The sequence below is a fragment of the Macrobrachium rosenbergii genome, chromosome 2 (assembly GCF_040412425.1).
Source record: "Macrobrachium rosenbergii isolate ZJJX-2024 chromosome 2, ASM4041242v1, whole genome shotgun sequence".
Taxonomy (NCBI): Eukaryota; Metazoa; Arthropoda; class Malacostraca; order Decapoda; family Palaemonidae; genus Macrobrachium; species Macrobrachium rosenbergii.
Window position 1 is genome coordinate 70,903,779 of NC_089742.1, and position 17,215 is coordinate 70,920,993.

Genomic DNA, 17,215 nt, shown 5'->3' on the forward strand with positions numbered 1-17,215 from the left:
TGCAATTGCTCTGTGAGGTCTTTTAGGCATTTGATAGTAGATTCCTCCAGGATGACTTGAATGGTACACCTTACATGTCATACCATAAATCCTCCTATCTTATACAGGTCAACACCTAGTGAAGACTTGTCTCAGATGGATGATATACAAAATCAGTAAGGAGAGAAGATTGAAGTATTTGAATCCAAATTTGGGTCTGTGCCCAATCAGGATTTGAAATATTAAAAGGCTTTTACAAAAACTTGCCAGAACCAAGAATCCAGAAGTGGGCAGTGCCTGTTAGTTACAGAGCATGCGACCAGTGCTCAAAGAGGTGAACAGCAAATGAATCGATACCAGTTAGGAAGAGCTGAGCGTAGACTATATTTGGAGTTGCCACCTGTATGGAAATAGCCAGTATCAGGTACACTGTAGTTGCAGCAGACATTGGCACTATCCAGCTCCGAAATGGCATTTGCTGGATTGGTTATAGGCACTGGTGGCATGGAGCACACACTGCAACCATTTTTATCAGGCATTAGAACACAGTTCTATGACACATAAAGGATTACCACAGTATTCATGATCCCTACCAGGCAAGAGAGGAATAAGGAATTCGTCATGAGAGAACTGTTTATAAGGATAGTTTCAATTATAATTCACAACTGCAACTGAAGCCCTTTGCTAGAGGAACCAAGTTGTAAACTGAATGGTATCATCCCAGCAGATCCCTGTCGATGGTCCTGTACTGGGGACAGTACTGGACTGGGCCAGTGATAAACATAGATAATGTCTGCTCATGCAATGCACAGACCTCAGCCTCATGTGACATGAGACACTGGATGTAATTAGTTTGCTGATGTAATTGAAAGCAGTAAGAGTCTGTATGGACAGGATAATTATGAAAACCCCAAGGCTGTGATCATCATGGTCTTGGACTATTGATGGGTAGTAAACACCCGAAAAGCACGAACACTTGTAGAGGAACAGTTACGGGCAGTTCCACTGGGTCCAGTTTCCCAAGCAAGAAGGGTTTGTGGCAGGATTTGTGATGGTAGCCCTGAAGTGGTGTGTGTGTGTGGCCACTTAAGTTATTGCCTACCAGCTTAACAAGATAGAGGGATCAATTTATTATCAACTGAATACAAGTGGATTATGCCTAGTCTAAGCAGGGCTTTTAATTATGCCATACCCTACTTTGAGCATGTAGTTTTTTAAATTGCCATATATCTTAAACAAGTTTTAAAAAATTTTGTAATTAATCTTGTTTTTGACAAATCAGTAACTGTGGTCAGCTCTCTCTCTCTCTCTCTCTCTCTCTCTCTCTCTCTCTCTCTCTCTCTCTCTCTCTATATATATATATATATATATATATATATATATATATATATATATATATATATATATATATATATATATATATATATATATATATATATACACACACACACACACACACACACACACATATACAGTAAACCCCCTGTATCTGCAGGGGATGTACACCACACACCCCAGCAAATAGCTGAAACCTGCGAATACTTAAAACCCCCTCTAAAAACACTTAGAACTGGCTAATTTGATAGATCAAACACAAAAAAACCTATAAAAATGCTTATACCTGAGTATTTTAATAGTTTTATCACAAAAAGTGCTTTTAGTCATGAAAATAATATGAAAATACAGTAATTATTGAATATTTCTTAGTGAAAAATACTGCGAATAGGCGAATTTTCTACGAATAATGTGTATATATGTTCCATAGAGAAATCCATGAACCGTGAGTCTGGGAATTGTGAGAATGCAAATACAGGGGTTTACTGTGTATATATATATATATATATATATATATATATATATATATATATATATATATATATATATATATATATATATATATATATATATATATATATATATATATATATATATATATATATATATATATATATATATATATATATATATATATATATATATATATATATATACATATATACACAGTGTTTCAAAATTAGAGGCCCCCTCTACAGCATAAACTAAAATTGATATGGACAAAAACAAAAGTAATTCAGAACAGGTGTTTATTTAAGTTTCTCTCTGAGTATTTAATTTTTTGTGTGGCCTCCATCTGCTTGTACCACAGCCTGCATTCTTGAGGGGTATGATTTCAGCAAATCGCAAAAAAGCTGAGACTCAAACGCCGTTTCCCTGGGCACTTTGGTCACCTCTCTTCGCAGGTCGTCGAGGCTTGGTATACCATCATAGTTCACTGTGCACACTTCAACATGATCGTTTAAGATACTACCAATGTTTTCGCACATGTTAAGGTCAGGGGAGCTACCTGGAAATTCACTTGACGACAAGAAATCGATACCACTGTTTCGAAGCAGCTCCTGTGTCTGAAGAGCCTTGAAACATGGTGCCTTATCATGCAAAAATGTGACTTCTTCAACAGATAACACATTTTCAGGATCTTTGAGGAAAGGAAATACTCCACCAGTAAGCACAGTTTCTCTGAAGTATTCGCCATTCCATGACTGTCCTTTTTCTTTGATGATCCGCATTAACCGTTTGGCTGTGAAACAGAGAAAAATTCCCAAACATTCAGGAAATTTCACAACTAGGCGATAACGCACATCATCGCTGATATCATCCAACTTTGCAGCCCAAATGATGTCATTTTTATTATTTGGCTTCCTGGTTGTGTAAATGAAGAATTCATCTGATGTGGCAACACGGAGAAAGTCAGCCTCATCCCAATCTTTAAGAAATGAACCACAAAACCATGCACGGTCTGCTCTCTGTTGCTGAGTGATGTTGGGCTTGCTGATAACATGAAATGGCTTGATACCAGATTTTTGCAACTCACAATATACAGCACTATAACTTCTCCTCTTTCCCCTTTTTGTTTCTAGTTCAAATGCCAATTTACGTAAAGACTTTCTTGGTCTACCCACTGCCTCAGCTATGATGTCTTTTGACTCCTGAGAAAGGACTTCAGGCTTTCCAAGATTCTGACTCTTTTGTGATGACAGTCATATGGATTTTTGTTCCAGTTTCTTTTAACAAAGGATTCATCTCTTTTAATGTATTTAGCTATCCAGGAACGTGAAATGAAGGATGCGCCAGCATCCCTGGCCTCTCTGAAGATTATAGCCTGGATTCGGTCAATCCATCTGATTTCCTCCGAGTCGTTAGCCATGGCTGTATCTAACTCAGTCACTCAGTCTGAAAGTACAAGAAATGTAAAATGAAAAATAGCTTAATAGAAACTTAAAATAATGTACTTGGAGATAGGCTATAGCAGAAAACTTCATAACTTTCGATTTGTTCTGTGTAGGGGGGGTCTCTAATTTCGAAACACCCAGTACATATGAGGGGCGCGGCGTAACAAGGTGGCAAGCGCCACCGGCGGCGAACTGGTTTTTTTATTGTGAGCGAGCAGCTAAAGTACAGCACTATCCTGTACACACTTTTGTCCCCTTATGTTACTGGCAAAAGGTTCGAAAATCCATGCAAAACAAAGGGAAATTTCGCCCTTAGCGAGTTCTCACTGCTACATCATAAGACTCGTCATAAAAGGAGGCAAAGCGGCAACCAGTGGAGGTGCGTGGGTGGATGTAGGAGGCGTGGGTGGGGGTTGTCAGTGTTCTTTAACTCACAGCGTGCTGGCGGACCAATCAAAACCTCTCTTTAACCCGCTCACGGATTCTGATTGGCTATCCGCACGGCTGGGAGCATCACATTGTTTTTCTCCCGCCTTCCCATCTGTGTGTTTGTTTTCATTAGACGCTCTCGATTACGCTCGTATATTTTTCGTATTTACGTGTGTAATAACAGTGATTGCTGTATTTTTCATCATGGCAGATAGCCAAGATATCAGTGGCGTAGTGATGTGCATATCAGCAATGCTGATAGTGATTTTGAAGTACTAGATGAGCTTAATGATGCTCCACGTGAGGGTGGTAGTGGTTGTGGGCGAAAGCGTAAACGTGGCGAAGGCCAGAAAATTGGAAACAATCCATTAAATAAGAAAATGCGTAATGAAGGAAAAGCGTATTACAGTGATGTGGCTAAAAAGCAAATGAAGAACGTAAAATTGGCCCCATGTCGTGATCGTTGCTTCGATAAAGTTACAATGCCAGTGATAGAGGCTCTATTTAAAGAGTTTTTGGGACATAGGAAATTACGATGGCCAAACGGCATATTTACAGAAACTCATGGCGCCTATGCCAGTGAAACGTCGTGAAACCGCAGCGAAACCAAACGTTCATGTACCGTTGTGTACACTGTAATGTATGGTTCTACTGAGCACCAAGTGTGTAAGGCAGGGTTTTGTCAATTTTTGGCATTGGCAAAAAGGGCTAGTGTTGCTTTAAGCAAAGTAACAATGGGGAAAACTACAGTGCCTGACCAACGAGGTCGAAAACCCACGGCTTCAAAAATAGTGGGTGAGAAAGCCGAGCTTGTGCGCAAGCATATCCAGATGTTGCCAGCAATGTCCTCTCATTATTCTCGTGCGACTTCTAAACGTCTGTATCTGGATTCGAATCTTTCGACAGTGAAATTATACGACTTGTATTGTGCATTTATGAACAGTGACCATCCAAATGTTGAAAAAGTGTTGTTTAATTACTATTCTACAGTGTTTAGAAACGAGTATAACATTGCATTTGCAGCTCCTGTTGTTGATTCGTGCAACATTTGTGATAAACTGAATTCTAGAATCACTAATTCTAAGCAGCTAGGTGCGCCACCAGAGGTTGTGGAGGCCATTGATCGTGACCTTAAAGCACATGTTGACCTTGCTGAAACAGGTCGGAAGCTGTTGATGATTTTAATGATGACAATGAGGACATCATGGCTCTTTGCTTCGACTTACAGCAAACTCTTCCTACTCTAAGCTCAGCACTAATGTAGCGTATTATAAACGAAAAGTTGTGGACCTATAACTTTTGCATTCATAATCTACAGACGCGCAGGTCGTCTATGTACATTTGGGATGAAGTCACTGCCAAACGAGGGTCTAGTGAAATTATGAGCTGCCTTAATCACTACATTGACCATCATCATAAGGAGAACCACACTAAATTGATACTCTTTTCTGACAATTGTGGAGGTCAAAATAAAAATATAAATGTAATTCTAGGATGCTTGCGACTTCTGCACATGAAAAAATTCGTCAGGATTGAACACTTTTTTTTAGTGCCAGGTCATTCATACATGCCCTGTGATAGGCATTTTGGTAACATAGAGAGAAGACTGAAAAGGGAGACTACTATACCTGGCAAGCCTGATTACATTGAGCTTATCAAGGGTGCTATCAAAAAGGGCTTTGACGTCGTTGATGTGCAACAGAAAGACATTTTTGAACTGGAAGCTCTTCAGTCGCACATAACAAACTGTAAGTCTAAGACAGCATCATTGCAGAGTGCCAGAGTTATTGTCTATGATGCCAGCTTTGCAGAGGGATTTGCACTAAAGTCAGTTACAATGTAAATGACACAGCTGATGAGCATCGTGTTTGGCTCATGAAAGGAGAGCCAAATACTCAAGCAAGGTGTTTGACCTTAGTGCTGTTCCCTTAACTCGCAAGTATCATAGCCCTATTCCTCTTGCACCAAAAGAAGACCAAGGATTTGAGAGACCTAATCCCATACATAGCTCCTTTGGCGGCCAGGCATATCTCAGATCTGTGGTCGACAGTCAAGCAAGTGCCAGTGCCATCGCCCGATGATGATGATGACCTTCCTGATGGAGATGTGAACTCCTTTGAAAGAACCCTTGACTACCACAACTAATAATAAAAACCATAGCCTTTAACCTGAGAACTTTGGGAGCGGATTTTAGTCAGGAGACTGGTAAGTACAGCCATACTTTTATAATGATAATACTAATGATACTAATAATATTAATGAACAATGACAATCATAATGAAAATGTTTATCTTGATTGTTGTCATCATTATTATGATTATTATTATTATTATTATCATTATTGTTATTATTATTACTATTATTATTGCTAACATTATTATTATTATTCTTATTATCATTACTATGATTATTATAACAATAATAAAAATTATTCAATACAGCTGTTTATTCATTAGTAATAAGCAGAGTATTTTTCCCGTTTTATAAAATTTTTTGACAAAGTCAGGCGCTTAATTTTTTTTTCTCTTATTATTAATAGTTTTTCTTATTACTCTATCTTTAATGATTATACAGCATTACTATTATTGAATAATTTTATACCTGGTTTAACATTGTTGCTGTAGTTATTACTCTGTTATTAATACTCTGTAATGTAGTCTGTTTTTTGGTACGGTAATTGTTTTTGTTTTATAATATTTTCATGGAAATTTTACTCAGATATGTTATAATAATAATTTTAGAGCATTATTAGGATAAATATTTTAGGTTGTTTTCACAAAAACATGCTTTAATTGCCGTATGAAAACATTTTCATTGTGTTCATTAACACTTTACAATCTTACATTACCTCACTTTTGTGGTTGTGGCCGCTAAATGACAAAACATACTATAATGATTTTTGCATATGTAATAGGCGAATAAATTTCCTTTAAAATGAGGTATGATTCATAGAAATCGTTTGGCTGGTTTTTCTTTTATAAGCGTTTTCATAGTTGGCAAACTTTAAATGCGTTTTATCATTTTTTTTTAAAAACAGTGCTTGGCACCTTATTACACTGCGCCCACTCATATATACACACACATATATATATATATATATATATATATATATATATATATATATATATATATATATATATATATATATATATATATATATATATATATATATATATATATATATATATATATATATATATATATATATATATATATATATATATATATATATATATATATATATATATATACAAACACAAATTAATTTTTATACAACATTTTAGCAGTATGTTTCATGTCATCACATAATGCCCCTGCATAATTATGATTCAGCCATTAAAATGATTTTTTTTTACTGTATAATTTAGATCAGAGCACATTTTTCATATCAAGATGGATCCTGTATGGACTTTAGAAGATAAACTGTAGAATCTTGAGTTGATTATTCCTCAAGGCTACCTGAAACTCAGCTTGACTCAGGCCCTACCATTATCTTAGGATTTCTTCCTGAATGATAAGATATTGACCATGGAAATGTCATTGAAATCATTCATAAAATATTAACTTTATACTGTATTGATAGCAATGCAGATATACAGATAACCAGGAGGTGAAAACAACCTTGTTCCGACCTCGTTAGTGGAGGGAATACACTCCAGAAGTCATACCAACAAGTTAGCTTGCGCATGTTTTTGTACAGATAGGTGTAGCAGAATTTCTTAAAGGAAACCATTTTTTGTCATCGTCTATGTTCTATAAGATCTTTTCCCTTTAAGGAAGGTTTATTTTATTTTTTTTATGTGTAATACTCTAAAAGTTCTAATAGGTAATTAAATGATGCCTTGATGACAAAATACTGGTGAAACACATTCAAACCAAAAGACAAAGGATTGAGGAAAATAACTAAACCAAAGTTTATATATCCACCACCACTCAGCCACCATCTGTATGAAGACTGCCCCACCTCCATTTACCTTTCTCGCCAGGGCTACCAACACAAATCCTGCTGCAAACCCTTCTTGCTCGGGAAACTGGTCTCAGTGGAACTTTCCGGAACTGTACATGCTCAAGTAAGGCTTCCTTCCCCCTGGGATAGGGACTGCTTAACCCTTTAACGCCGAAGCCCTATTTACAAAAACGTCTCCCGTATGCCGGGCGTTCGGTGAGTTAGCGCCTAAGCTGAAAAAAGTTTTTTTAAATCACAGCACGCTTAGTTTTTAAGATTAAGAGTTCATTTTTGGCTCATTTTTTTGTCATTGCCTGAAGTTTAGTATGCAACCATCAGAAATGAAAAAATATCATTATCATATATAAATATTGGAATATATGACAGCGAAAAAAAAAACTCGTATATAATTGTATACAAATCGTGCTGTAAGCAAAACGGTTAAAGCTAATGAGTTAAATTTTTTTTAGTTGTATTGTACACTAAATTGCGATGATTTTGGTATATAACAAATTTTAAAAGATCAAAGTAACACAGAGAAAATATTAGCACAAAATGATGCATGAATTAAGTAACGCCGATTTAAAAAATGTTTTTTTCAAAAATTCACCATAAATTGAAATATTGTGCTAGAGACTTCGCGTTTGTTGAAAAAATGAAGCTAATTGATTGAATATTACTAGACTGTAAGTGTTTTAGCTTACAATTGCAGTTTTCGACCATTTCGGTCGAGTTAAAGTTGACCGAAAGTCAAATTTTTTCTATTTATCGTGATTTATATGAAAATATTTCAAAACTGATAAAAACTACAACCATGAGTTATTTTTTGTTGTATTGTACATGAAATTGCGAACATTTTCATATATAAAACTTTATGTAACGACTAATATAAAATGGTGCAAATATTACGACAACGAGATGAAAGAATTTCTGAGATGTTCGGCCGAGTTACCGCGTGGACGTAAGGAAAATGTTTTTTTAAAAAATTCACCATAAATCGAAATATTGTGCTAGAGACTTCCAATTTATTGCAAAATGAAGGTAAACGATTGAATATTACTAGAATGTAAGAGTTTTAGCTTACAATTGCGTTTTTTTACCATTTCGGTTAAAGTTGACCGAAGGTTGAAATTTTGGCAGTTATCGTGATTTATGTGAAAATATTTCAAAACTGATAAAAGCTACAACCATGAGCTATTTTCTGTTGTATTCTACATGAAATTGTGCACATTTTCACATAAAAAACTTTATGTAACGACTAATGTAAAACGATGCAAACATTACGACAACATGACGAAAAGAATTTCTGAGATGTTCGCCGAGTTACAGTAGCGCAGATGTAAGGAAAAATTTTTTTTTTCAGAAATTCACCATAAATCGAAATATTGTGCTAGAGACTTCCAGTTTATTGCAAAATGAAGGTACATGATTGAATATTACTAGAATGTAAGAGTTTTAGTTTATAATTGCGTTTTTTTACCATTTCGGTCGAGTTAAAGTTGACCGAAGGTTGAAATTTTGGCAGTTATCGTGATTTATATGAAAATATTTCAAAACTGATAAAAGCTACAACCATGAGTTATTTTCTGTTGTATTCTAAATGAAATTGGGCACATTTCCATGTATAAAACTTTATGTAACGACTAATATAAAACAGTGCAAACATTACGACAACGTGACGAAAGAATTTCTGGCGCGGACGTAAGGAAAAATTTTTTTTTTAAAATTCACCATAAATCGAAATATTGTGCTAGAGACTTCCAATTGGTTGCAAAATGAAGGTAAATGATTGGATATTACTAGAATGTAAGAGTTTTAGCTTACAATTGCGTATTTTGACCATTTCGGTCGAGTCAAAGTTGACCGAAGGTTGAAATTTTGGCAGTTATCGTGATTTATATGAAAATATTTCCAAACTGATAAAAGCTACAACCATGGGTTGTATTTTGCTATATTGTACATGAAATTGCACACATTTTCATATATAAAACTTTATGTAACGGCTAATACAGAACAGTGCAAAATTACGACAAAATAACGAAAGAATTTATGAAATTTTCGCTGAGTTACATTCGTGTAAGAAAAAGTTTTTTCAAAAATTCACCATAAATCGAAATATTGTGCTAGAGACTTCCAATTTGTTGCAAAATGAAGGTACATGATTGAATATTACTAGAATGTAAGAGTTTTAGCTTACAATTGCGTTTTTCGACCATTTCGGTTGAGTCAAAGTTGACTGAAGGTTGAAATTTTTTGTAGTCGACGTACGGTACGTCCACTCGGCACCCAACAGACAATTTTAGTCGACGTATGATACGTCCAGTAGGCGTTTAAGGGTTAATATATTAACCAGACAAGCTGCCATTGCAACCAGTCATAAGCTGATTGGTACTGAGCACTCAGACTTTCTGCAGCAAAAAAACAAATAAGAAGCATCATGCAACGCTGACTGTGTGAGTTCTGAAGGTGAAGGATCCTCAGATCTCAACAGATACCCTGAATACAGAGAAGGATCCTATCCAAGAGGAGAGGAAGCTGATAAACTAGCATGTTCTGCACTTCTCTTAAATTGCAGTCAGAAGTGCTTGGACCTAACGTTGCTATGAGTAGAGCTGCAAATTGAAGAAGCTGGAGCAAATCTCATACTATTCAAACCATTGTCCCACAGGAAGCAGTGTATGTGCACAGTAGACAAGCTGGAGAACTGGGCGCAGTACTTTGTGACAGTGAGCCACAGGCTTTTCCCAGATATGTTTAGCACATGAAGACAGACTGTGTATGTACACATGCACACACACAGTCAGAGCATAGACATTGCACAAGCACATGCTGAGCATGGACACTGATATTGTACAAGCACTAGTAGTACATAGGGTGAAAAGGGAATGAGCACACAGAACACAAACACAGGGCAAGCAATGGAAGTTATAAGAACAGTAACTATCGTTAAGAAGGCCCAAGACTGTAACCAAATGATTGCAAACAGCTGAAGGTATAGTCTCAGGGCCAGACCTATTACTCCCATGCTACCAGAAGTATCATAAAGAAAGAATGCTTGTAACCCTTAAACTAACTGATTACTACCATGCCTGGGAACAGAACCAGCAATGAAAATCAAGGACAAAATCTGTCACTGGTATGACCTTCCTTTAGTGAGCCATGTAGACATCCATGAATAAGGAATTGTGACCAGACAAACCACTTCTCCAGGAGCCTGGTCTTCAAGAGGAGCAAGACAAGTGTCCTTCTTATATAAGAAGGAACATTTTGGAAAAATCTCAGAGGATCACCCATAGGAAAGACTATCAGCTGCCCATTTTGTTGCGATCTGTAGGCTGGGAAAAACAAGAGGAAAGGACAAAGAGGAAGAACTCAAAGGCAGAAGGAAGCTAGAGTATGTAAACCATTGTTCCCTCTACTATCTGGCTGTCTCTCCTTCAGTCCTCTGCAGTGAGGATGAAGACTTATAGGGCAACAGCTGAAACAGACAAAGGATTTTTGCCAAAGCTGGAACTTAAGGAAAGGGGCTCTTGGACAAAGTCAAAAGACTGCATGTAAGAGTATTCCAGGTCCACCCTGAGGCTGACTGAAGGAAACTCCAGCAACTTCAGGGGAGGGGCTCAGGTCAAAGCCAGAACACTACATGAAGGAGAATTCCAGGTCCACCCTAAGCCTGACTGAATGAAACTTCAGTAATCACCAGAATAGAATAGAATTTACCATTGTTGTAGGGTTACAAACAACCAGGATGGAAGAGATTCCTTACACGTCCATGATCACAATTTTGGTTTTATAAACTTCTTGTGGGGGTTGGGAAAAGTAATGGTATGGACCACATAGAAGGATGAGAGGATACCTTGCTACAAGCACTCTTGCAGTCTGTAGAGGAAATGGTTGAAAACAGGATACAAAAACTCAGACCGGTCATCAAGGTCCTCTCCTAACGTTTGTAATGTAGGGTGTACCGGACTTGCATAACATGAAGACAGGTGCTCTTGTGCAGAGCATGAGTGTGTGTGAACCACAAACACAGGGTCAGTTTCCATTGAAACTGCCCACCATGGATGGAATCAGTCTGCACCCTTGGAAATCTGGCTGAAGATTGTCACAGGCCTCATCACTACCCAACAGATTCTGGTGTTTTAGTCCCGACTAAGGGATTGAAGACCTCCGTCTCTTACAGAAGTGAATGCTTACAGGAAATCCTGATGGATAACCCCAATGCAAAGACTTCCCATCCCCCCCAGCAGTCTGGTGCACTCTTCTGGAAAAGTTCACAGGAGTAGCCATTGCAGAAAAAGTAATTATGAGACTTATCATAACTAACTACTTTGTTGCTTTATCATACAAATTGAAAGTGTAAAGACAAAAGTTAGAGTACTGTATGAACAATTGTGCAATTGTTATGATATAACAAACCTAGAGGCTTGATATGAGCATGTCTATAAAAAGATAGAGGCTGCCACAAAGAAAAGCAAAAATATTTATATCATTGTTCAAGCATCCATGTCATACTCAACAACCACTTTAAATATGGAAACAAATCTGCTTAACATATACAAATCTGTAATCTTGATCAAACTTAAGACTGTTATCAAGCTAAAAAAGTAAAAAAAATTCACTAATTGGGAAGGATGTCTGAGATGTGCTTCATAATACTGGAAAAAATACCCCATATGGAATGTTGATCATATTAGAAAATAAATCATGCCTTTCACTTTCACTCCTGAGACCAAGCATTAGAATAAATCTATGGATGTTGTTTATGTAGGAATGATTATGACTGACTAGTAGTCAAAACTATCTATGATTGGCATGTGAATAGTGGTGTTCAACAATACCATTTCACTAGCGCTAAGGTGTTCAAGAAGACTTAGGAAGGCTGTACAAGGAAGTGGATTATCCTTTATATGAATGTTTAAAATTAGCCAGGTTTCTTTGTTTTGTGTACAGTAATTACAAAAACCTGATAGTCAAGGTAACAAAGCAGTGTTGTAGTCTATAAGATAATCAACATTGTATGAATTCTTAAAGTGATGCCAATGATTAATTTTCTCTACTTAGAAGATTTGAAAAAATATTTCATATTTTATTGATTTACTTGACAAAATTGCAAAGTTAAAAATGATGTACCATGGTCTGAATGTTGGAATCCTTTGGCAGTGCTCATGCCATAACAGGCGATATCAGCATAACAGAAATGGCACAGGCTGCAAGGTTTTTCCTTGCTGATGGAGTCATAATCACTGGAGCGTCAACTGGACAAGAAGCTGATCACAAAGAGTTAGAAGGTTAGTTATATTGTCTTACTACTTTCAAGATTGGTTTAGACCACGTTATATAATTATAAGGTAATTTAGTTTATATTTTTTCTGACCTTAATCAAGTGAGTGATTTAACTGCCGTATTAAAAGAGTGGCACATTAAAGGACTATTTAAGTATAATAAGTGTGATAATCTTGACCTTCTCAACTTAAGGTAAGCGTGCAAGGTCAGGGGAGGTCCAGCACTTCCCAAGTCAAGTAGAATTACATGCATGATATTAATTTTCAGGCTAGATCAAGGTTATGTCCACTGGAATGAAGTTTTCTTCCATAGTCAGGAATGACACTGTACCTTTGTTTAGTTTAGGGTAAGACAGGTGTAGGATAAGGTAGATTTGATCAGGATGTATTCTTGTGAGTACTACTAATGCAGTGTCAAATTTGAGTTCTATTGGGCATAACTTTTAGACAAGAGAAGGGGGTCTTTGCCCTCTACCCAGTCAGATAGGATGCAACATCATGGGCTAGGTTAGGTTATGATGCATCAGCCTTATTACCATTGGTGCAATATTTATGTTACTTCTTTCTGTTTCTGAATTTTCAATCCATTGAAATTTCACTCTTCATATACACTGATTCTGAATTGTCAATCCACTGAAATTTCACTCTTCATATACTAACATGTTTTATGCAGTTGGTTTTAGTGTTTGTTTATTTGGTGTAGTTGACTTTTGAATGGTTTTCTTCTTTATCAGTTGGGACATCACAATATTATCAAATTTTATGACTAAAGTCTAAAATCTAAATACAGTACAGTAATGCTAAATTGCGTTACTGTACTGTACCAGTTTCAAACCTCATAAAAGACAAATTAATCACTACTATATTTGCCCACATTTTCTGTCTGGGCTTTCCTAGACTCAGTCCAATGATGCAAGAGCTCTTGGACCCTTGGGTATGTATATCAGACACCCACCTCATATTTTGTTTATTTAGGAAAGGAGTTTGTAAAATTTGTGGGGCCAGGAGGAAGGAAATCATTTTAGGACTGAGTTTGTTAAAAAAAAAAACTAGTTGTGTAATAAAAACTAATTTTCTTTCATCGAAAGTCATCCATCATATTTGTGTGAATCTAAAATTAGGTAGGATGACAAATTGCTGAATGCTCCAAGGTGGTTTTGCATTTACTCATTCAGAGCTCTGATACCTCACTGGGTTGTTTATAGTATGCAAAGCAGAGTACTTGGAAAGTATCTTAAGGGTTAGCATAGAATATCTTACCATGCACATGAGACATAGCTGCCTGTAATACTTGAAGTCTACATCTGTAGTTACCTTGAATGAATAGATGAAGATGAAGTTAAGAAGTGAAAATGAAGGGTTCCCAGTTTCTTATCCCCATAGGTAATGTGTAGCCCTCTGCATTTACTGATCCGAGTAAGTATTAATGTGGATATTATGTGGAACCTCCCCAAAATAAAATGCAGCAAAGGTGGATTAACATCTCCAGGTGTCTGCCTTTGAAATGGAAGACATCCATATTATTTATATATGGAACAGACATTGAGAGGGCTCTTATTTTGTGAACTTGCACTCTTTCTTCTGGTGTTCTTTGCCGTCTTACACATTATTGTGAATTCTCAGGAAGACCAATTTTAGGTAGTAAGGGATTGTATTCCTCATAACTGGCTCCATTTGTTGTGCCTTGGGATGAATAGTCTGGATGTGTCACCTTTGTAATCCCTGGTTCTTCATAGGTAATGTTTATTAACCCTCAGTTGACAGAGCACAATATCCTCCTCTTTTCAGGTGACAAGACAGAAATGAGATGGCAAAGGGTTGAATGAATAGCAATTAGGAGGGTTTCTTTTGTTCCAAGATAAAAGACCTGACGGAGATATGACAAGCTTCTCGAGAGAGAAAGGTACTGTGTAAAATGTAAAAAGTGCAAAAAAATTTGGACACTAACTGGGGCTTATGAGAAGGCATAAACCATGGTAGCAAATTACAGCACTGAGTTGTTTTAGAAGAATGAATCTTAAGTACCCACTTTGTAAAAATAAGGACATTTAAGCGATTAACCCCCGAAACTTATGCCTCATAAGGATTTCCACAAAGTGATGAACGAGGAAGGTGAGTTGATTGTTACTGAACCAGCAGGCCCTAGAGATGAGTCTGTAAACTTCTGGGAGCATCCCTCAAATAGAATTTTGAAGAAGTAGGAGTTCACTACCATGCTCCTGCCATTTAAACAGATTTTATTCAGATTTCATTTAAAAAGGACTGAAGTAGAAAGTGCCATGATCTCATAACCCCTGACCTTCAGTTGAGCAGCCTGAGCTTCTGAAATACCCTCATGAGCTCTTAGAGTGGCTCTTGTAAACCAGAATAATTTATATCTTGATTTTTGGCAAAAGCAAATGAGGCATACCTATTGAAAAACTTGGTGTCCTACAGAGGTAAAATCACAAAATCTCTGACACTTTCTTAGCCAGGGTTTAATTAGATGGTACAGGGAATTGAGTTTCAGAAAAGTCCTTCAAAGCAACTGTTTGTGCCTTGGCAATAAAGTCATAAGTGAAAAAAAGGCTGATGGAACCCAGGTTTTTGAATGCATAGCCTTGTGGAAAGGGAGTAAAGCTCATTGACTTTTGTAAAATAAGCAAAAGCCAGTATGAAAGCAAATTTTTATTGTAATACTTTCCAAAGATGCAGTTTGCGTCTTGGCAATAAAGTCATAAGTGAAAGAAAGGCTGATGAGTCCTAGGTCTTTGTACGCATAACCTTGTGGAAAGGGAGTGCAGAATAGCTCCTTGACTTTAGTGCAGTAAGCAAAAGCAAGTATAAAAGCAAGTTTTTATTTTGAGGTTTCCCAAATATAATGTTTGTTTCTTGGCAATAAGGTCATATTGAAAGAAAGGCTGATGGATCGTAGGTCTTTGTATGGATAACCTTGTGGAAAGGGAGTAGTAAAGCTCACTGACTTTAGTGAAGTAAACAAAAGCCAGTATGAAAGGAAATTTTCATTATAAGACTTACCAAAGATGCCTGAATGATAGGCTGATATGGAGTTCCTATTATACTTTTTAGGAATAAGGAAAGGTTCAAGTAGAGGGGCTTGATGTACTTACTTCATAACTCTTTCTCAGAGTGCTGGTATATTTTTTGTATCTCTGGAGATGACTGCAAGTCTAAACCTCAAAAATTGAAAACTTGAGACAAGGTGAACCCGTATTCTTTAATGTCTGACACTGAGAAATTATTTTGAAGCTGTACGATAAGCTGGAAAATTGTCCGTGATAGAAATAATGGCCTAGGATCACAGCTTCATCCAGTACACCAGTCAAAGAATATCTTCCACTTGGATTTGTATAATTCGGATGCCTATGTTTTGCAGGTTAGAAAGAATTATAGTCTGGAACGTTGTCTAAATAGGTCTCATTAGGCCAAAAGGAGGAGAGGGAAAGGCTTTTATGTTGTCTCTGCTGTGCATCAGAGCATCCATTTTCTAAAATGCTGGATTAAAAGCTGAGTAGTAGATTAGTACCCTAAAATTCTAAAAGGACAAAAATGAGCCCACTGAAGTAGTCACCTAAAGATGCCAAAGAGCCTAGCAGGTGTTTTGTGTAAAGTGACCATTCTATTGGGAGGACTTTATCCTGTCAGCTTGGTGATTTTGCTGCCATGTTATAATGCCTATTAATGAACCTTGGAATATCCTCCTTTTCCGCCTAATAGAGGGCTTTGGGTCTTTTTCCTTCTTGATTTCATTAGTATAAAACTTTGAATTGTCACTTGATACCAACTAACTTCCCAGAGAGATGACTGGTGCTAAGATAGTATATGTGATGTCTTTTTCTTGAGTTGTGCCAGATCCTGAAACCCAGAGATCTAGAATATTTCTCCCCATCTGGCATGGAAGGTACAAATAAAGAGCAATATATCTGGAGGAGTTTGCACTGTGGGTATTCCAATCTGAGTTTGTTCCTACACAAGTACAAACCTTCAGTCTTTACATAGGATTTAGCTTGCAGACGTGAGCTGGAATGGCTGTTTAACTTTCAGGCAAGGTCACCAACTACCGATGGTAGAGGAGAAGCCCCACCCACTCATCGGTCTGCTCTCCACTTTGCTTTCAGCCACGGTTGTGTGAAGACATCTCTGACATGAGTGTAAATAAAATAATCTAACTTGACTTCTTTTTCTGGCCACATGTTTGGTAGCTGTAGGACTGCTCCTACTTCATTGGCAACCCCTCATGCAGCATTGGGATTGTGTTTCTGGGTACTGCCGTGTACATCATTTCATCACTGAGTGATGTTCTCCTCTAGCACTGTTGTCAAAGGTGCACTCAGTAAAATCAAGAA

The 17,215-nt window shown here is 37.0% G+C and overlaps 1 protein-coding gene across 14 annotated transcripts in view; it reads left to right on the forward strand.

Annotated features, from left to right (window-relative positions):
* Window positions 1–17,215, forward strand: part of LOC136848194 (uncharacterized protein F13E9.13, mitochondrial) — a 122,502-nt gene that overhangs the window by 56,620 nt on the left and 48,667 nt on the right. For all 14 annotated transcript variants that reach the window (XR_010855976.1, XM_067120516.1, XM_067120591.1 and 11 more), the window contains one exon: window positions 12,748–12,875. Coding sequence is in view for 13 of the 14 variants with exons in the window: in XM_067120516.1 (XP_066976617.1) it covers window positions 12,748–12,875 (128 nt within the window). In the remaining variant the exon portion in view is untranslated. The remainder of the gene's footprint in view (window positions 1–12,747; window positions 12,876–17,215) is intronic.